At 35.3% G+C, this 22,435-nt stretch overlaps 1 protein-coding gene across 38 annotated transcripts in view; it reads right to left on the bottom strand.

Moving 5' to 3' along the window:
• CLASP2 (cytoplasmic linker associated protein 2) overlaps positions 1-22,435 on the bottom strand; it is a 222,561-nt gene that overhangs the window by 112,507 nt on the left and 87,619 nt on the right. For all 38 annotated transcript variants that reach the window (XM_030812195.1, XM_003256835.4, XM_030812207.1 and 35 more), the window contains 7 exons: positions 22,253-22,345; positions 17,388-17,533; positions 14,890-15,025; positions 7,275-7,345; positions 3,862-3,921; positions 2,668-2,745; positions 1,855-2,022 (listed from right to left, as the gene is read on the bottom strand). In XM_030812195.1, coding sequence (XP_030668055.1) covers positions 1,855-2,022; positions 2,668-2,745; positions 3,862-3,921; positions 7,275-7,345; positions 14,890-15,025; positions 17,388-17,533; positions 22,253-22,345 — 752 coding nt within the window. The remainder of the gene's footprint in view (positions 1-1,854; positions 2,023-2,667; positions 2,746-3,861; positions 3,922-7,274; positions 7,346-14,889; positions 15,026-17,387; positions 17,534-22,252; positions 22,346-22,435) is intronic.

The following is a 22,435-nucleotide window of genomic DNA, read 5'->3' as shown; positions in this document are numbered from 1 at the left end:
GACCGTAAGCTCTACAGAGATAGGGATCAGGTTGCCTTTGTTCACTCTGCTCCTCAACACACATCATGGTGACCACCAAAGAGAACTCGGTAACAGTACTATTATTATTCACTCGTATCCTGAGATATTTTACTTAGAAGGAGAAAGGGGTAGTGTTATCACTAGCACGTAGGCAACTCAGCATAACCAAAGCCTCTCTCACCTAAGTTGTAAGGTTGTAATGTCCGTGTAATGTTTAAGCTAACATAGTAATTATTTTTATAAGTGTCTCCCAAAACTGTTATTCTCTTAGATTGGGGCAGATCACTTTAAGGTTCACAGAATCTAAAGTTGTTTATGTTTAAAAATGTTACATTAGAGCAATATAAAATATCTTCCTTTAGATCCTTTGTACTCAAAATATGGTCCATGAACAAACAGCATTTAGCATCACCTAGGAGCTTGTAAAAAATGAAAAATCTCAGGCCCCAACCCAAAATTATTGAATCAGATTCTAGATTTTAAAAAGATCTTCAGGTGATTCATATACACTTTAAAGTTTGAGCATAATTAATAAAAAGGGAACAAAAGCAACAAAGACAGCTCATTTCAGATGAGGAACTTATCACAAATTTAAATAGAAGTTTAAACAGAAATTTAAATAAAAGTTTAGATAGGTCGTTATTCCTACAACAATTATTTTTGAAATCAGATCATATCTGCTTTTACTCTGAAAACCTGTAAGAAACTGAACTTTAGTACAGTATTTGAATGACCCAGTGAGTGCCTGCTTAAATTCTGTACCCTAGGTACCTCACTTGCCTCACCCTGGTCCCAGTTTTGCATCAGAGTTGCCAAGGCAACCAGCAATCTTTGTGGTGGTCAAGATCCCAAAAAGAAAGAAATTACAGAGTTTTTTGGAAACAGAGTCTAGCTCTGTTTCCCAGGCTGGAGTGCAGTGGCACCATCTCAGCTCACTGTAACCTCTGCCTCCCAGGTTCAAGCGATTCTCCTGCCTCAGCCTCCCGAGTAGCTGGGATTACAGGCACCCGCCACCATGCCTGGCTAATTTTTAGTAGAGATGGGGTTTCACCATGTTGGCCAGGCTGGTCTCGAACTCCTGACCTCAGGTGATCTGCTTGCCTTGGCCTCTCAAAGTGCTGGGATTACAGGCATGAGCTACCATGCCTGGCCTAAGCTGACATTCTCTGAGCTGCTCTTCCCTAGGGGAAATCTAAAGATATGTGGCCCAGGGCAAGAGGTCACGAAGAGGGACAGGGCCAGTGCTAGGAAGTGGAGAAGGCATCAGTAATTTTAGCAATCTCATAGGGCTAGAGAGACAGAAAACAGGGTTATGGCTGCTCAAGCAGTAAGGATTTGAGGTAGCCGACATCAAGATAAGAATGGAGTTACAGAGAACTAACTCAGATACTAGATAATGTTGTCCCTTGAGGGATTTCCTGAATTTTTAAGCTGTGCGAGAGGTTAGGAAGGAGAGCAGACTAGTCACACAGTGTTGTAGAATTCTCAAGATAACTTCTGAATCTCCATTACAATTCCTCCATTAAATGGGCTATTTATTGTAAGTACTATTTTTGTGGTATTAAAAAAAAATGTAGTGCTTCCCAGGCTTCTACAGACATGAACATATTGAAGCAAAATATGAATCATAGAACTCTTTATCCAAAGAGAAGGAATTATGCTGGCAAGTAATCCAACTATTGAAACAGTACACCAAAATAAATAAGTATATTAGAGTTACCATTCTTTCAAGGCTTTAGGTGAAAGCAAACAGATATTCAAGTATCCAACTTACGAAACTTTAGGGAGTTGAGGAGAGGAAGAGACTAGTAATCATTATTTATATGACCTTACTTGAGACTTTCCTGTGAGCTGGATGAGGACCTGTCTGATTGTGGAAGAGATGCTACACTGCCAGAACTCTTTAAGTAAGTTTGAAGACTCTTCTGATAAGACGGCTCAAGGGAATTATATAATGTTTCAGCTTCACCAGGAAAGTGGTTTCTAAGACCCATGTATGTCCTGTTTAAAAAAAGAAAAGCAGATAAAGTAATGGCTTTACATAATTAGACATTAACAGTAACGTGTACGTTCAAGAAGGATGAAGATAAGCCCACTGGTTTTCAGCATTATCTGCTATTTGTCAGGTGAACACTTTCTAAATTGAACAAGTTCCAGTGGAAAGACTGAAGGCTTCTGAGAAAAGCAGATCTCAGTTCAAAACCTGCTGTGCCACTTATAGTTTGTGTGGCCTTGGGTAAACTCCTAAGTGTCCAAATTGCAGTTGCCGTCTATGGAGATAACACTATCTTTGGAGGATCATTCTAAGGATTAGAAAATAACATATAACAAGTACTTCAAACAATATCAGGTACACAATACAAACTTGATAAATGATAGTTCTTTTTATTCATGATGAAACGGAATAGGTTATGATAAAAAAAGAATACTGATGATTATACATCAGTGGCAATATGTAGGAGGCTGTTAGATGTCTAGTACATGTAATGTTAGACGTCTAGCACATGTAATGGAGAAAAAACAATCTTAATTTTACTGGAGGGCTAGTCAAGTAAAATACTTGGACACTTCTGATATTTTCATTCTCTTATTACATTTTTTTAAAAAAAGATTAAACTGTCACAAAACTATACTACACCGACTTACTTTCTTGCCTCCACTCTGGCCTCAGCATCTGCATCATGAATTCCCTTTTTAATAGTTTCAACCAAGACGGCTGCATGTCTATAAAATAAAATACATCTTTAGAGTTATGATAAAGCTGTATGTTTCACCACAAATGGTACTTAGTGCCTATATGTTACATATTAATCACAAACAGGTAGGCGAGATAAAAATTAGTGTACAATAATAAATCTAAGACCATAAGATTTTCTAATTATCTGCCCCATATGTTTTATTCATGTATGGTTTCCTTCTGACAATCCAATTATTATAAATCTAAAAGTAATTATTTTTATATGGAATTCAGATAGGGTATAAATACATAGTACCTAAATTTTTAATTTTTAATAAATTAGAGAAAAAAGAATCTTCTGTGTGGTTCCTCACCAATCCACCACTGTAGAAATGATTTGCTAAGTGTGATCAGTTGTGATCTGACCAAATTTGAATAGTAGCTGCCACAGAAGAATGCAAAGAAAACTTGAAATTGTATTATGCCTACATTAAACAACAAATTCTATTTTTTAAAAATGAGCTTTAAGAATTCAAGAATTTTCATGAAAATGAAAAATCAGCAATATACTCAAGGTAAATACAGTATCTTCCAAGCTTCAAACTTGAAGCTAATGAGAAATATAGCCATGCAAATAGCTGGTAACCAATCAGCTGCCACATTTTCCTCTCTTTCATCTCAGAGTTACACTAGACATTGCCCAGTATATACTTGACCAATGACATATGACAGCTGGTGTGGAGAAACTTCCCAACAAATATCTCTTCTTAAAAGATCTTAAAAGATCTCGTCTTAAAAATCTCTTTCCTCTGAAAGGAGGCTCCTTCCATCTTAAATCATTCATTACATGATTGATTACACTTCAGGAAACTTACATCATATGACTAGAGATACATTTTTAAACTTTTGCCCAACTCAACTTGGAGTATCTTATATAACCCATTCTATTTGAGAAACCCTTACCCATCCCACAAAGAAGAAAATCATACTATTCATAGTTGTAATGAGTAAGAGGGGCACACCACCACCACAGCTTTAAAGGAAAACCAGTACAAATAACTTTTGAAGCAAAATGAGAAATAATGTAAAACCAATACCATCAACTTCTAAAGAACTGGTGACAGTGGGGAGGAAAGTTGGAGGAAGAAAGAGGGAATGCATACCTTTCCAATGAATGAGTCTGCCACTCTTGCAACAATAAATCTAAAAATTCAAATGAACGTCTGAAAAACAAAAGTTAAATGATAACTAAATGTTGTATTGAGAAATACATTAACACTTTCTTTTATACTACTACATTTTGCCCCCTAAATTAAAGCATAAGACATGTTTTTAGATATCTTCTTTTTTTTTTTTTGAGATGGAGTTTCACTCTTGTCGCCCAGGCTGGAGTGCAATGGCACGATCTCGGCTCACTGCAACCTCTGCCTCCCAGGTTCAAGTGATTCTCTTGTCTCGGCCTCCCAAGTAACTGTGAATACTGAACTTACTCAGGATCCAATTATTGTTATGCTAAACAGTTCAAAAATACTTTAAGAGTTCCCCATAATTTTAACTTAAAATGTTTGTCAAATATAAACCTTAAGGCTGGGCGTGGTGGTTCATGCCTGTAATCTCAGCACTTTGGAAGGCTGAGGTGGGTGGATCACTTGAGGTCAGGAGTTCGAGACCAGCCTGGCCAACATGGTGAAGCCCTGTCTCTATTAAAAATACAAAAATTAGCTGGGTATGGTGGTGTATGCCTGTATTCCCAGCTACTTGAGAGGTGGAGGCAAGAGAATGGCTTGAACCTGGGAGGCGGAGTTTGCAGTGAGCCGAGATCCCGCCACTGTACTCCAGCCTGGGTAACAGAGTGAGAACCTGTCTCAAAAATAAATAAATAAAATTTAACAAGTTTCATTTATTAATTTAAAAATATTTATTAAACAACTATACTCTTCACAGTGAAGATATACAGTGATCAAGAAAGCCACAACAATCTGATCTTTCATCTTTACACTGTTTCCTTACATATGTATGTATATGACTTTACATAAAGTTTGTGTACATTTTCTCCCAAGTCCTCTATTTCTCAGTTTCTTCAGCTGTCTCATACTTGAGCTCCTCTCCTTCCTTGGCATTTGATGACACAGCTCTGACCTGTATTTCTTCCTTTATTAACACTTTTTCCTTCACTTTCCCTTAAACAGATGCTCACCTGGTTGGTACCAATATTAGCCCACTTATCTTTTTATAGTCTTTTTATTGAGGCAACATAATCTGTACCCTTAGTTCTGCCTATGAGATATAATTATCACATCTAGTCCTGTATCTCCAGCATTGGTGTGTCACTTCAGCTGTCAAAGTTCCAACTAGTTTATGGATGTCTCTACACAGGCAGTGAATATCAACTCAAACACTACATAGAAAACAACGAATTAATTCGTACCCTTTCAAATCTACTCTTTTAGCTCATATACTACAGATTAGGAAATGAGAAATGGGGAGGTTAAATTAACTTGCTCAAAGTGCTGAAGTTAGACCTTGGCATTCTGACTCCAGAGCTCACAGTCTGAAGCACTTGACACCACCCTCCTCATCTATATCCAATTATCAAGTCTCATTTCTACACATGAAATATATTTTGAATTTGTTAATTAAATAAAACCTCCTTCAATCAATTATCAACACAGTTCAACACAGTTCTAGTTCAGACTCTGCCTCTCTCTTCCATGAATTATAACAACTCCTACCTAATTAAACAATGCTTTTCATTGTTTCTTTTCAATCACTTTCATAGCTGGAGTAAAAATTAGGCTTGGACATCACCTCCTCACCAAAAATCTACAACTGTCAAAGATTCCTACTATCTATGAAATAATGTCAAAATTCCTCTTCATAACATTCAAAGCCCTCCACGCTATGATCTCAACTTACTCCCCAGCCCTCAACCACCTTCTTTTCCCAGTGAAACCTTTCATTTATCATATGTTCTGGCCTCAGGGGCCTATCTGATGGCTCTGCAGCATATGGCACAGCTTTACATTTCTGCTTAGGTTGTACTCCACTCACTCTCCCTATAGTTAATGGATTGCTCCCCACTTTAAAGGCAATTCTATGATACATTTTCTGATTTTGTCTTCTGTCACATTCTGATTTCTCCAATTACCATTTTCCTCAATGTAAGACGGGTTGGTTAAACTGTTCTGTAAAGAGCTGGACAGTAAATATTTTAAGCTTTGTGGACCTCATATGATGTCTCATATTCTTCACCCCCCATCCCCTACCTTTTAAATCACCCTTTAACAACATAAAAAACACCCTTAGCATGCAGGCTGTACAAAACCAGACTGTTGGTTTTGTACATTTTACCCGCAAGCTGTTGTTTGCTGACCCCTGACACAAGACAGAGATGACTGAACAACTGTTCTCAAAAGTTTGAACCACTTCAAATAACAATGTCTTATTCAGCTTCTTCCTAACACAGTATTTAACTAAACATATTTACCTAACTTAAAAAGGTAGAGTTCTTTACAATCTTCTTAAACATCAAATGTACAAATCTTGTTTTTCCTGTCTTTACTATTGTTGGCGATAGTGGTGTGAAAGTTGTCAGAATCAAAATGAAGTCATTTGTGTTATAACACACGCACATACACACACACTTGACAAATAGAGCTGAGGAAGGCCATTAAGGGTGAGTTCTCATGAATAAATGACTGAAAACAAAAGCTATCACAAAAGACTCCAAAAAAACACAACCTTGCACAAAGGCTATCGCAACCTTACAAAAACAAACAAACAAAAATTCTGCAAGGATGTCTACCCAGCAACTGCCTGTCCAACCTCAAGTTGGCATCATCCTTGTTACTGATCCTTGGAGCCCAGGATAACTACCTCAAAATGATTATGTAATCTTCCTCATTTTTCCTTTAAAAACCTTTGTTTTCCTTTACCTCCCTGAATACGCACATAGTTTACTATTGTACGCAAAATACCACAGCAATGCTCTTTCCTGCATATATACTAATACCATTTTCTTTCAGAGAAACTCTCTGTTATTTTAGTTTACAGGTGTGATGTTAAGAATTGTAGAAACCAGAGACAGAGGCAGACACTAACTGAAAGACCTGATAGGGCTATATACTCTGTTCCAAACACCAGGCTACATTCTACTAATGTGTATCTCATTTAATCCTTACGTTCCATGGGGTTGACATTATTAGCTCTACTAACCTATGCAGGGATTAAGGTTCAGAGCAGTCAAATAATTGCCTAAGGTAGAACAGTCAGTGGCAGTTGTAGGACTCTAGCCCAGACCTGACTCTGTACTCCTTGTTCTCTGAAAACCAAGGCAACCAGCAGCCCAAATCAACCAAAGCTTAATATAATAAAACTAAGAAAAGTGGGTGGTCATAATAATCACTTCATCCCTTTTCTCTTACATGAGATATGACTGAAAAAAAAAAACAAAACACATTTTTATGGTTTTCTGGAAGGCAAGAAATTAATGACCAATTCTTGCACCAGACCAATAATTAAACAATGCAGTATCAGAGCTATACTAATAACAACAACAACAAAAAATTAAACTTACCTCCTCACGGGAACTGATTTTGATGTGCAATTGCTTGTTATTAAAGGTATAAGTCTGGGTACATGAGTATGCTGAAAAAGATGTTTTAGAAAAGGTTGAAAATACTACACACTTCATGTGGTCCTTTCTTCTATTTGCCTTACATTCAAGTATTTAGTTATGTTACAAGAGGACAAAAAGACCAGATATTAGATTTGAAAGAAATTAAGACCAGTCTTGAAAAGTTTTCCCGAATGAATGTAATATAATGACGATACAGTTGCAAAGGGACAGGTGTGGATATAATATGATCTAACAAAGAAAAAACCGTTTAACTGCAAAGAACAGTTAGGACAATATAGTCTTGGGGGAGACGGCGCACTAAGAGGGACTGGGCATGTACTGGCCACATTTTCTGAAGTAACATGGCTACTGCTGGTAAAAAATCATAATTGCAATGCCATCAAAGCAGGTAGTCGAGTGAATCTATTTCCCTAACTATTGTGAATGCACTTTGAAATGGTGGTCTTAATAGAACTTTCACTTCATTCTGGCTGAATCATATCTCTCTAGAATTCAAGTAGAAGTTCCACAAAGACATAATCTTCTGATTTCTATTAGTAATTCTTATGCCCTTCTTTAGTGAAGCAAACACTAAAAAGTTCATAATAGACATTAACATAAGCATACATATTTAATTCCTTAAATCTCCTGTATTCCTTCTGAGCTAATGGTACAGGCTGGGTTATCTAGGAAGCAGGCTATGACATGGAGTTTAGCATGCAGGATATGTATTAGGAAGTGCCCTTGAAAGACAAATATCACATGTTCTCACTCATGTGGGAGATAAACAAAAGTGGATCTCATGAAGATAGGTTAGTCATGATCAGAGGCTAGGAAGGATAGCAGGGAGGAGGGAGTGAAAAGGGGTTGATTAATAGGTATAGAGTTAGAACAATAAGATCTAGTGTTCAATAGATCAGTAGGTTGACTATGGTTAACAACAATCTATTGTACATTTCAAAATAGCTAAAAGAGAATAATTAGAATGTTCCTAGCATAAAGATAAATATTTAAGGTGATTAATTCCCTATTACCCTAATTTGACACTGACACATATGAATGCATTAAAATATCACATGTACCCCCCAAATATGTACATCTATTACATATTAATTTTTTGTAAATGCCCTTAGGATTACCACCTGTGGACATGAGAAGAAGGAAGCAGGAGTGGAGCAGGCAGAGGAAGAAATTGAACTGTGATACAGCCCAAGGCTATCTTTGCCCAAAGCCATTACAAAGCTCTAAACTGAAATAGTCCCTGAGAATACTCCTGAATTGGACCAAGATGGCCAAACCTTTATACTTCCACATCAATCAGTTATTGGATATGGGCAATACTGGGAAGGGGCAAGACCTTGGGAAAGGCAGCTCTCTAGCTGAAATAATCCTTTAGAAGACTGGCAGCAGAAGGCTGTCTACTAACAGTTCTCCTAGCATTGGGGAAACAAGTCTTTCATTGAAGGAAAGTGCATATGGCACATCAGTGTTTGCCACAGCTAACTCAACCAAAATAAAAGGAAAAACCTTTTTTCAGCCACTACAGAGAAACGACCTACAGACTTGAAGCTGCTGAAGATGAGAATAATGCAAGAAAGTGTGCTGACATGCCTGTTAGTCAACTGTTCAATTCAGCATGGAAGGACTCTGTGGACCTGCTCCCTACAGCATCCACAAGAGCCCATTTCTCAAACATTACTATGGAGGTAAAACCCATGGAGATCCCCTAGCTACAACAACTATAAAGGAAGTCTTACCTACCACACTCCTCCCTTTTTCTTCTAACCTCCACAAAATCCTAATGCTGGGTTAATCACATCCATGACAGTGGCAAGGATGGAGAGATAGACTAACCTAACTATTGCTACATCATATTCAGGGGGAGCTGTACCAAAGGAAAGTAAAAATTTGCATCAATTACAGATGAAGCATTCAATCAAACACTAAGTCAGAACAATTTACACTTTATTAATATAAGTTGACAATAGGGGAAAAAAAGCTTCTCTAAAATTAAAAAAAGAATTAGAAATTAGGTACAGCAATCTAAGGAAGTAGACTCTTAGGAAATCAAGCAAAGAAAAACAGGAGGTAATACTTAAAAATTATTGTATTATTGGTGAGATGATAGGCTAGTATAATAATGTGAAAAATGAGCAATTTGAAAACAAAGTATAAAGAGTAAAGCCTGAGAATCACAAAATGGGTACTTTCAGATAAGTAGAATTTAAAGGAATTTTTCCTTACATACAGCTGTAAGACAAAGAGACAAGAAGTTATTCAAAAAATGATAAATGACATCGAGGATTTCAGAATTTGTGTAACACAAGTAACAGCAGGAAAAGATCTGAGCCAATAAGACAGAAGTACCAAATACAGAAAAGATCCATGAAAATTAACATAAATTTAAGATAACCAATTTCAGTCAAAAATCCTTGTCCACTGTATAAGAATAGTATTAGTGAAAGAAAATTGACTCCTAGACCTGCTGTGGGGAAACTCTTCACACAAAGGGATTGTCTTATAAAACTTCCTAAAGGTTGCTTGTTAGTGGTGGTGGTTGTTTTGCTTTAAAATAATCAAATAGTCTCATTTTTAGAGGCAACAATAAAAAGTTAAGAAAACGGGCCAGGCATGGTGGCTCACACCTGTAATCCCAACACTTTGGAAGGCCAAGGCAGGTGGATCGCCTCACTTTCCCAAAGTGCTGGGATTACAGGAGTGAGCCAGGAGGTCAGGAGTTCGAGACCAGCCTGACCAACATAGCGAAACCTCGCTTCTACTAAAAATACAAAAATTAGCCAGGCACGGTGGCAGGTGCCTGAAAGGCCAGCTACTTGGGAGGCTGAGGCAGAAGAATAGCTTGAACCTGGGAGGTAGAGGTTGCAATGGGCGGAGATGGCGCCACTGGAGTGACAGAGCAAGACTCCATAACGACAACAAAATTTGTGAAAGAAAAGGAAAGTGAACCTGAAGTTCAACGGTCAAATTTTTAGTCCCCATACTCTGAATTGGCAAGGAAAAGCCAAATCAAAATATACAAAGATAAAAATATATATGAAAAGTGAGAAAACACTAAAGCCAAACAAGAATGACCCAGAATCAATTAAAAAAAGGGAAGTGACAGTATACCAATAAATGGGTCAGAAATAAAAGCAGTAAAAAACTACAGTTAATTACAGTTGCTGAAAATGAAAATATCTTTGTTAAATTTAATTCAATGGGTAATGGAAAAAACGACATGAACGAAATAAAATGTATACTTTTTAAAAGGCAGAGAGGAGCATAACAAAGGTTTTATTCTTGACAATAAGGAACTTCTAAATTACAAAAAAAAAAGGGAAACAAAAGCAGCACAATGAACAGGAAACAAAATACAAGAAAAAAAATACTATTTCAAGATGATAATAGTAAAAAAACCTTGACCATACATAAAGTACATACATCAAGAACTGTTAGAAAAATGAAATTGACAAAATTAGAATCAGAATTTACCAGATAAAGTAGATTTTTTAAAAAAATGAGATCATAAAGAACTTGAATAGTGTAAATAAAACATAAGCTAGATTTAGTGATGAACAAAGTACTCAATTCTATGCCAAAGAATTCTACATTTGTAAATGATAACCGACTACCTATATAAAGTGATGACATACTAGAACACAAAATTTCAAGGCATTCACCAAAGAATAAATCATACAACCAAATTCCCTGATCAGAATGTCATGAAACTCAAAAATAATGACATAAGAACAAAACCACCATCTGAAAATGAAAACATTATTATGTAATTCAAAGAAGTTGAAATGGAAATTACAAATGATTGAAAACATAAATAAAATGTGGTAAATTTAAATCACTGAGATGCTGCCAAAGCCAAACTCAGAAGAAAACCCAAAGCCTTACAATAATAAAGAAAAAGCAGTGCAAATTGTCTAAAGATATACCACAAAAATCTAGAAAAATAAAATGAGCCAAAAGTTGAAAAAAAAATAGAAACTAAAGAATTAGAAAAATCAAATAATCTCACTACAACCAATAAAACTATAAACTGAAGTTTATAAAGAACCCAAAATAATGCCTCTGCCAAGTATATATAAAAGAATGTATAACATTCTAATACGAAAAAGTCAGCTGGGTGCAGTAGTTCACACTTGTAATCCCAGCTTCTTGGGAGGCTGAGGCGAGAGGATCGCCAACATTTCAAAATATTCAAGATGCCAAGAGTCTAAAACAATGGAAATGGTATTATATAATCTCAACGGCCATTAAACCCTAATAGCAGAACAATATATTAACAAAATATATAAAACAGGAAAAAAAATTCACAAAATACTTATTCATTTAAATGAATGCCAAATCTTACTAAACATTAGCCAACTGAATCTAGCAGTATCTTAATTTACAATGGCCAAGCAGAATTTAGTTCCCGAATGTATAATGAATAAATGAAAAAACAAAGATAATCATTTCTAAAGATATTAAAGGGCTATCTGATAAAATTCAACATCTATTCCTGATCAAAATTTAGCAAAATGTGAACAGCAGGAAATTTCCATAATCTAATATACTATACCCATAGAAACCCATTAAAAATCATATTTAATTAACGTTAAATATGATCCCACCCAATTCAAGGACAAAACAAAGATTTCAGTAATTCCCACTATACTTCCTTTTTTTTTTTTTTTTTTTTTTTTTTTGAGACAGAGTCTCGCTCTGTCACCCAGGCTGGAGTGCAGTGGCGTAATCTCGGCTCACTGCAACCTCCCCCTCCCAGGTTCAAGCAATACTCCTGCCTCAGCCTCCGGAGTAGCTGGGATTACAGGCATGCACCACCATGCCCAGCTAATTTTTTTGTATTTTTAGTAGAGATGGGGTTTCACCATATTGGCCTGGCTGGTCTTGACTCCCGTGATCCGCCTGCCTCAGCCTCCCAAAGTGCTAGGATTACAGGCGTAAGCCACCATGCCTAGCTTCTATATTTTCTAACATTGTTACAAAGGTTCTGGATTAAGGTTGTCTACAATCTTAAAAAAAAAAAGCCTGAAATGGGAAAAAAAGGACCATTTTCCTATTTTAAATTAGCATTTAATTTAATTTAATTTAATTAGCATTTAATTTAAAATACGAAAATAGTGAAAAAGAACACTTCCTGAGAAAGTAGTATTAGGAATAAACTTAATTTTTTTAACAGGAAAGGACAAACTGATCAAGGAAACTGAAAATACATTTAAGAAACAGACTTACATATTTATGAAAATTTATTACATGAAAACAACACCATTTCAATAAAAGGCTACACTGTAATTCACCACATGCTACTGGCTCAATTGGTTTTGTATTGGGGGAAATATCAAGTTAGAAATCTATATTTCACACAAAAATTAAATCCAGTTAGAACTAAACCTAAGAAAAAAATGACAGAAGTTCTAAATGATTGAATATTTTTGTGTAACTGTGAAATTGGGAAAGTTGTTTTAACTATAATAAAACCCACAAAATGAACAAGTCTCAATACATAAAAATTTAAAATTTTGATATATAACAAAAGAGCTTATACAATATTTGAAGCAATGTCAGACTGTAGAAAATACCACAACATATACCACACAGAATTAATATCCTTATGATATATAAAAAGATCTTAGAAGTGAGAAAAAACGCACAGAGTATAAACTGACAACCCATAGAAGAATTATAGAAGGAAAAAAATAGCTAACATCCCTAATAATGCAGGAAATGCAAAGTAGAATATGAAATAATGGTTATTAAATTATAAAACCCCAAAGATACTGATAAAAGACAATATTGGCAAAGGAATGGAGAAAAAGGACTCCAGGAAGAAGACTGCAGGAATAAGAATGGTGAGGATAATTATCATTATTATTATTATATATTTATTTATTTTTTTTGAGATGGAGTTTCACTCTTGTTGCCCAGGCTAGAGTGCAATGGTGCGATCTCGGCTCACAACAACCTCTGCCACCTGGGTTCAAGAGATTCTCCTGCCTCAGCCTCCCGAGTAGCTGGGATTACAGACATGCACCACCAAGCCTGGCTAATTTTAGATTTTTAGTAGAGACTGGGTTTCTTCATGTTGGTCAGGCTGATCTCGAACTGACCTCAGGTGATCCGCCTGGCCTCCCAAAGTGCTGGGATTACAGGTGTGAGCTGCCACGCCCGGCCTGGTGAGGATAATTTGATGCTATATCCTTAACAGAAGACAATTTAGACGTTAAAAAGAATTACACATATGGATAAGGGATGCTGCCCAAGTACATGAAGTTTAAAAAGAAGCTAGGCTGGGCATGATGGCTCACGCCCGTAATCCCAACACTTTGGGAGGCTGAGGCAGGTGGATCATTTGAAGCTAGGGGTTTGAGACCAGCCTGGGCCAACATGGTGAAACCCCGTCTCTACTAAAAATACAAAAAAAATTAGCCAGGCATGGTGGTGGGTGCCTGTAGTCCCAGCTACTCGGGAGGCTGAGGCGGGAAAATTGCTGGAACCCGGGAGGCGGAGGTTGTAGTGAGCCGAGATCGTACCACTGCACTCCTGCCTGGGTGACAGAGTGAGACTCTATCTCAAAATAAATAAATAAATAAATAAATAAATAAATAAATAAATAAATAATTTAAAAAAGAAGTTAAAGAATATATTATATATACTTACATGTTCTATATGTGTAGCAAATACATTTGTATAGGCACAGAATAGAAGTTTGGAAAAGTACACATTAAATTGCTGAAGTGATTAGTAACAAAGGAATAGAATTCAAAGGGAGAGATTTGTTTTTTCAACTCTGTTCTTTCAGACTTCCTCAAGATATGAGTGAAGAGAAATACAGTCATACCTCACTTAATGATGGGGATACATTCTGAGAAATCCATTAGGTGATTTCATCATCATAGTATGAACATCATAGAGTGTACTTGCATAAACCTACATGGTATAGCCTACTCCACACCTAGGCTATATGTTAAGGCCTATTGCTCCTAGGCTACAAACCTGTAGCTGAATTACTGTACTGGATACTATACTAAATATTACTGTACTGAATACTCTAGGATAGAGTGACACAATAGTAAGTATTGTGTATCTGAACATATCCAAAAGTAGTAAAGTAGTAAAGGCACAGTAAAAATATAATATTATAATCTTACGGGACCACTGTTGTATATGCAGCCCATCATTGACTGCAACTTTGTGAGGTGGCACATAACTATATTAAAAATTTACCTGTCTATTTTCTGTAACATTTGTGATTATACACACACGTAATTGTAGATACATAAGAGTATATGTACTCATGTACATGTATGTATGTATTTTATTCCATATACAAACATGTTTACTTTGCAATCCTCTAGTTCTATAATGACCATCTGTGGCTTTCACTACCAGAAAAATAATTCAAAAATGATTTGCTTTTGGGGTTCAAAAAGAAACTCCATGACTTACATTGAGAGAGAGGGGTGGGGTGGGGAAAGGAGAGAAAAAGGGGGAAGAAGAAGAAAGAAAAGTGGTGGGAAGGGGGAGGAGGCAGCAGTAGAAAAGGAGAGAGCAAACCTACCCGAATGATAAATCTGATTGCTGCACATCCAGAAGTTGCCATGACTTTTGCACTATTGGGGACAAGATTAAAAAGTGTAGGTACAATGGCTTCAGCGCCATGATCAAACTTGTTTCCCAAAACTGTTGAAAGGTGGCTACAAAGGAAGACAAAAAGTATTTTTCAATAGTTTAACATTAAATATAGATAGAATCATATAATTTTAAAATACTCTTACTGAATTAACTTAGGAATTTGTATTTTAAACAGTTGTAATGGCAGAAAAACACAAGAAAGAAAGGGAAACCTAGATACTACATATTTCCTTCTTTTCCCCATCTTTAACTGGCTAGTTCAAAGTTGAAATCTGGCATTTTCCTCATCTCTTTGCAATAGCACTTGGAGAAGCCATTTGATTTCAGAATTTAATTATTAACTCTGAGGACACATCAGGTGAAATAATCAGCTCTGATGGTTCTGACCTTTGGTCTTGATCCATGAGTTATTTCCATTTTGATGATCCATTATCAATCTTAAATTCAGCATATTTTTACAAACAAGTTCAAAATCTTACTCAAATCAATGCTCCTCAAGATGTTCTTTATTTCTATTAATAGTATCACGACTTTTTTAGTCATAAATACTCCCTCACTTCTTTGGAATAGGATTGCCAAATCCGCAGTCAAAAATAACAACTCTACCGTATCTTATTGGGTGATCTTTAGGACATCGGACTTCTCTTTCCAATTATGTAGTTAAACAACTAAATCAGCCTTTCATTGTATGATTTTAGTTAAAATAGGAGGGATATTGTAACTACTCAAAGTGCTGACAATGCTTGCAATACTGGTTAATTTTTATGTATTTATATCTCACTGAAAACATGGTTGGGATAGAGTTAGCTCCAATAATTCAGGTTCTTGATTCAAAGAGCTCAGATTCAGACCTATGCACTGTTATAATATTAGTTTTCCAATGTATGAAGTCACAGGCAAAAAGGAACCTCAAATGAAAAGCAGGGAGGTGTGGATATGTTTGGATGTTGTCTTCCTTTAAAGAGCATGAGTTTTACTTTGGTAGGCAGGTAATGTACTTGAGAATCAGCTTGATCTTTATAAGCTTGTTGGGAGAGGCAGAGTCAAGAGTTGCCTTACTTTAGAGCTGGTTTAGTACTATTCCTATGCAATGGCCTTTCTGGGGTTTCTACTGACTGCCTTTGGTGTTCACCAAGGTTTTTCCATTCTGGTTGGTCAGATCTTAAACCTCTCCTATCCCTATATGAGCTCTGGGAATTGTTTATCTTATAGCTCCCAGGCATTCGTTCCCTTCCTTCCTCAGAGAGTTGTACCTTTTACATGGACAGGGTAGTATACATCTAGACTCATGGATTCCCATATTATGATCTCTGTAGCTCTTTGTGTGTGTGTGTGAGAATCTCCCCTCTTCTCTCCAGTATTCTGCATTGCCAATTGTGACCATTTCAGCCTCTGAAACTCTAGTCTCTGTTTCCTCACCTCAGTGAGACTGCCTTGCTCTGCTTAGGTTCCCCCTTCCTTCCCCATAGTGCCTCCAGGACAAAACTCATACTGTTCAACAGCACTTGCATTTTTTAAGAATTCCATTCCTACCCTGTCTGCTGTCTATTATCTGGAAACAGATGTTTTACATATATTGTCCAGTTTTCTGCAAGAGAACTATCATGTTTTAAGTGTATTTTTCATGGTTATGTTTTATGGGTTTTTGTATTAATTTGGGTTTTCTTTGCTAGTTGGAGATATTGGGTCATTTTGGTATACTGGGACTTGTATCTTGCAACTTTGCCGAAGTCCCTTTATTATAATAATTTATCTGTAGATTCTCTTGCAGTTTTCTGCAGGATAGTTATATCATCTGTTAATAATGGCAGTTTTGTTCCTTTTCTTGCAATCTTTATATTGCCTTTTTTTCTTCATTTCTGACTAGAATATCTAATATAATCCTGATTAGAAATATTGCTAGTAGGCACTTTTGTGTTCTCTATCTTCAAAGGAATGCATATGCAACAACACTGCTTAGGTCAGAAATAGTAAATAGTAAGTTCTACCATCCTTGTATTGTGGAAGACTACAAACTTAAAGTTTAGGTTTTGCTAAGTTAATGATGCATGTTGTAATGCCAGAATAATTGCCAAAATATCAGAAATTGAGTGTTTAATACACAAATTAGTAGTGAGAAAAGTGAATACAGCCAGTTTCCAGACCCATTCATTTCATCTTATACTTGAAGAATTAAAGATAAAAAATCCACCAGTAGGCTTTAGATATTTTAAATATCTTTATACCAACCTTAAAATGTTGCTATAAAGAGCTGTTAAGGAATTTTTTTTAAATCATACAGATTGAATCCTTATGTATAACAAAAATGATTTTTGGATCATATACTTTTTTTGGCTATCTTGCTACTGCTTGACTTAATGAGCACTGAATCAGTGAGTACTAAATTCATTCATAAAAAACACATCATAAAAGGAATATACTTACGCTACAGTAATACAAGCTTCTCTAACCACCTGGGATCTAAGATCCTTAGCTGAAAGTTTAAGTGCTCCATCCAACAATCGTAAATGTTGAAAAAAGCAATCATACTGTGCAGCTCCAGCAACAAGCAGTGATCGAATTTTCTTCAGCTGAAATAAAGAATTTTCATTATTGACAAAAAAGGTGGAAGTGCAAAAAAAGAAGCTATCTAAACTACATTATTCAAACAAACTTTCTAATAAATGAAACATATATAATGTTTCATTACATTAGTATATTCAGACATTTTAGTAGCATTAAATGTATCTTGTAAATAAATAGGCCAACAAAAAGCTGTCTGAAAAATAACATTATAGATTTAGTTATAAGCACGACAGAGAAATGTAATCTATAAGTACATAAATTCTAAAGTTTTAAGGGAATCTATTTTATTTATTTATTCGTTTGTCTTTTAGCTTAATCCCCAGTATGATAATAGGGAGTCTTTAATTGTGGTAAAATACAAATGAACAAAATTTACTATTTTAACCATTTTAAAGTATACAATTCAGTGGCATTTAGTGCATTCACAATGTTGTGTGACCATTACCATCACTATCTACTAAGGGAGCCTATTTTTAAAAGTGCCAAATTTGGAAACTTCTAGCATTACTTTTTTTTGCTGTGGAACATTTTTTTTTTTTTTTTTTTTTTTTTTGAGACAGAGTCTTGCTCCGTTGCCCAGGCTGGAGTGCAGTGGTGCCACTGCAGCCCACTGCAACTGCACCTCCCAGGTTTGAGTGGTTTTCGTGCCTCAGCCTCCCCAGTAGCTGGGATTACAGATACATGCCACCGTGCCTGGATAATTTTTGTATTTTTAGTAGAGATGGGGTTTCACTGTGTTGGCCAGGCTGGTCTCAAACTCCTGGCCTCAAAGGATCCACCCGCCTTGGCCTCCCAGCAGGAGTGAGCCACTACATCTGACCTGCTATTGAATTTTTCATTTCTTAAATTTTTAATTATTATGAATACATAATAGTTGCACATTTTTATGAAGTACATGTGATATTTTGATAAAAGCACACAATGTGTAACAATCAAATCAGGGTAATGGGGGTATCCATCACCTCTAACATCAATCTGTTCTTTCTGTTAGGAACATTCCAATTCCACTCTTTTAGTTATTTTGAAATATACAATAAATTATTGTTAACTACAGTCACCCTATTGTGCTGCCTAACACTGGATCTTATTCTTGCTCTAACTGTATTTTTGTACCCTTCAACCATCTCCTCTTTATTCTCCCTGCCCAACCCCCAACTACCTTTCTCAGTCCATGGTAACCATTATTCTACTCTCTATCTCAAGTTCGATTTTTTTTTTTAGGTCCCACATATTAGTGAGAACATGCAATCTTTTTCTTCCTGTGACTGGCTTATTTCACTAAACATAATGTCCTCCAGTTCCATCCATGTTGTTGCAAACCACAGGATTTCATCCTTTTTATGGCTGAATAATATTCCAATGTATATATGTACCACATTTTCTTTATCCATTTATTAACAGATGGACATTCAGGTATATTCCATCTCTTGGATTTTTGTGAATAGTGCTGCAATAAACAAGAAAATGTATATATCTTTCCAATATATTGATTTCTTTTCTTTTGGATATATACCCAGCAGTGGGATTGCTGGATTATATTGTGGTTTTATTTTTATTTTTATTATTTTTTAAGAAACTTCCATACTGTTCTCCCTGCATGTGGTTTGTACAATACAATACAATACAATACAATACAATACAATACAATACAAACCCACAGCCAATATCATATTGAATAGGGAAAAACAGAAAGCCTTTCCTCTAAGGTCTGGAATAAGACAAGGATGCCTGCTTTCAACACTTTTATTCAACAGAGTATTAGAAGGCCTAGCCAGAGCAACTAGACAAGAAAAATCATTACTTTTTCAATATTTGATTGCCAAATGTTATCCACATGAAAACCAGACATACATAATAAAATTACACTGATCAAAAGAGATACACACACATGCACATCTGTGCTCATACACACTCAGAAGCTAAAAGTCTACTTATCATACCATTATTGTATATAATTTCACATTTAACTCAGAGGTTTTTTAAATTTTAAAATATATCTTTGAAGTTAAATCAGATGCATAAAGATGTAAATGTAAAAAAACCCTGCTATGGACATTAGAAAAAAAATCCAAAGAATATTATACAATCTTGGGCATAAAAGGAAGGGAAAACTATCATAAACAGAGGAGAATTTTCAAGTGTCTAAATTATAACTAAAAACAAAATAAAAATCAAAATACGGTAGGATAAAATTACCTGCAACGTATAAGATGATACACAAAGAATGACAATAAAATAAGAAAAAGACAAATATAGTAGTTTCCCCTTACCTGCAAGGGATATGTACCAAGACTCCCAGTGGATGCCTAAAACCTCAGATAGTACTGAACCCTATATATGCTTTTTTCCTATACATATTTACCTATGGTAAAGTTTAATTTATAAATTAGGCACAGTAAGAGATTAATGACAGTAATAATATAGAAAAATTATAACAATATATTGTAATAAACATGTCAACGTGGGTCTCTCTCTATCAAAGTATCTTCTTATTTCCTGGCCATGGTTGACCATGAGTAACTGAAGCCATGGAAACTGAAACCATAGATAAGGGGAGACTATTGTAACCTGTGATTAAATTGGGTAAAATAAATATATTTAAATATGTTAAAAGTTACTAGTGATAAACAAATTCACAAAGACACATTTCTCCCCAACACAATGGCAAAAATTTTTTAAAATTGAAAAGAAAACAGATGCTCTCAAACGCTGTAAGATTATACATGACTAACACCTTTGTTCAAAATATTTTGGCAGCATCTACTAAAATAAAACTGCAGCAACTCTTTACCCAACAACCCACATTTTAAAATCTAACCTACAAAAATAAAAGCTCCATTGTTACAAATGTGTGTAAGGATGTTTATTGCAACACTGTTAAAATAGCAAAACAATAAAAAATAACTGAAAATCCATCAAATGGTAAATGATTATAAAAATTACATGTCGTGGGGTGGGGGGAGGGATAGCATTAGGAGATATAACTAATGTAAATGACAAGTAATGGGTGCAGCACACCAACATGGCACATGTATACATATGTAACAAACCTGCATGTTGTGCACATGTACCCTAGAACTTAAAGTATAAAAACAAACAAAGATCAGATTCCTATAACACACACACAAATTACATGTATATATACTAAACTAAAGAATATATGTACATATTAATCTGCACTCAATAAATACCTGAGCAACTATTACATGCCTGACATCTATACCAGGTGTACTGAATGAGCATGATTTGTTAAGCCAAAAAAAAAAAAGCAAGTTACTAAGTAATGTATCAAGTATGATCTTTTTTTTTTTTTTTTGGTTTACAAAAAGAGTAGGGGAAAATTGTCCATATCTTATCATATATGTTTAAATACATATAACACAGAAAAGGATATACTCTAAAATGAAGTTTTTTTTTTAAATTTTTTTTTTTAGAGACAGGGTTTCACTCTGTTGCCCAGGCTGGAGCACAGTGGTACAATCATAGCTCACTGTAACCTCAGACTCCGGGGCTCAAGCAATCCCCCCATCTTAGCCTCCACAAAAGTTTGTTTCTTTAATAGGTAGGAAACTATTAACTTTTTCTCTGTAGTTTTCTGCATTGTTTCACTTATTACAATCAGCCTGTGTCATTTTTCTAACGAAAAAAAAAATCAAAAGACCATCTGTTGTTTCCAAATGGGTAGTTTTAAGTAAAACCAAAAAAACCCTTAAGTAAAAAGTTCACGTTTTATACTAATAACACTTAATCTGTCATGTTTCTCTATAGATCACCTGTGACAAAAAATCTGTATCAGACTTATCTCAGAATTGAAGAAATAGGAGCCATATTTAACAAATTTGGAGGAACACTCTCTGTTAAAAACAGTATTTCAATGTTTTAAGATATGTAGACTTCCTAACAAAGACAAAAATGGTCCTTTGTTCACAGTGTCATCAAAGCCATATTTGTCAAAAGACCCTGCATTTGATTTAATTAATCAAAATAGGGATTTTCATGATTAGCCAGATTGGGACCTCTCAGAGCAGAACAGTCTTCAAATGCAGCCCTTTTCTCTGGCTTCCTGAAAACTCTGAGGTACTCATTTGGTAAACGTAATTTGGTTATGTAAACAGTAAGTTCACAAATTTAAAAAATAGATTGCTTATTGTCGACACAAATATTATTTTAAATTTTATCAAATATTTTCCTTAAGGAATTTAGGTTAAACAAAATATTCTTAACTCAAGGGTATCTGACCTTTATAAATGAAATCACAGGAGAAATATTCATCACATTCATATGAGAAGAAAAAAAACCCAGATAAATGCACATCCTGTTGTGAATTTATATTGATGCGATGAAAACACTGAGCATGCAGGTAAAGTGAACTGCTTTATTGGTAAACCTTACATGACTTGAGGATAGTGCTAATAAGCAACTATGTAAGTCCACAAAAAGGCCAAAGCCCTCTGAATCTCACATTTTACCAACCAGTCAAAAACAGCACATGTGGTGAGGCTACCAAATGTGTAGGATAGGCACCATCTGATCAGCCGAACCAAAATAAAAATCGATCCCAAATCAGAAAATGAGTATTATATCAATATATTCTCCAGAAAGAAATGTTACCTATCAGACTCTCTATTTTATAAGTGAATACCATATAGTACTACTACTGAATTTCCATGTTTTTTAAAAGGAACATCAATAAAGAAAGAAGAAAATTAAAGACAAAAACTTACTGCATTGGCACGCTGATCCCAGTCATGTTTATCATCTGACAAAATTTCCCTGATTTTATTTAATGTTTCTTCGAGTTCTCGACTAGAATAAATCTTAAAAAAAGATTGAGAATTACAACAATGTCTTGCCATGAACAATATCAAAATTATGCCCTGATGCTTAAAATAATCTTTCACCTAATA

Source organism: Nomascus leucogenys, chromosome 4 (genome assembly GCF_006542625.1).
Source record: "Nomascus leucogenys isolate Asia chromosome 4, Asia_NLE_v1, whole genome shotgun sequence".
NCBI classification, from domain to species: domain Eukaryota; kingdom Metazoa; phylum Chordata; class Mammalia; order Primates; family Hylobatidae; genus Nomascus; species Nomascus leucogenys.
This window is presented reverse-complemented; position numbering and strand designations above follow the sequence as displayed.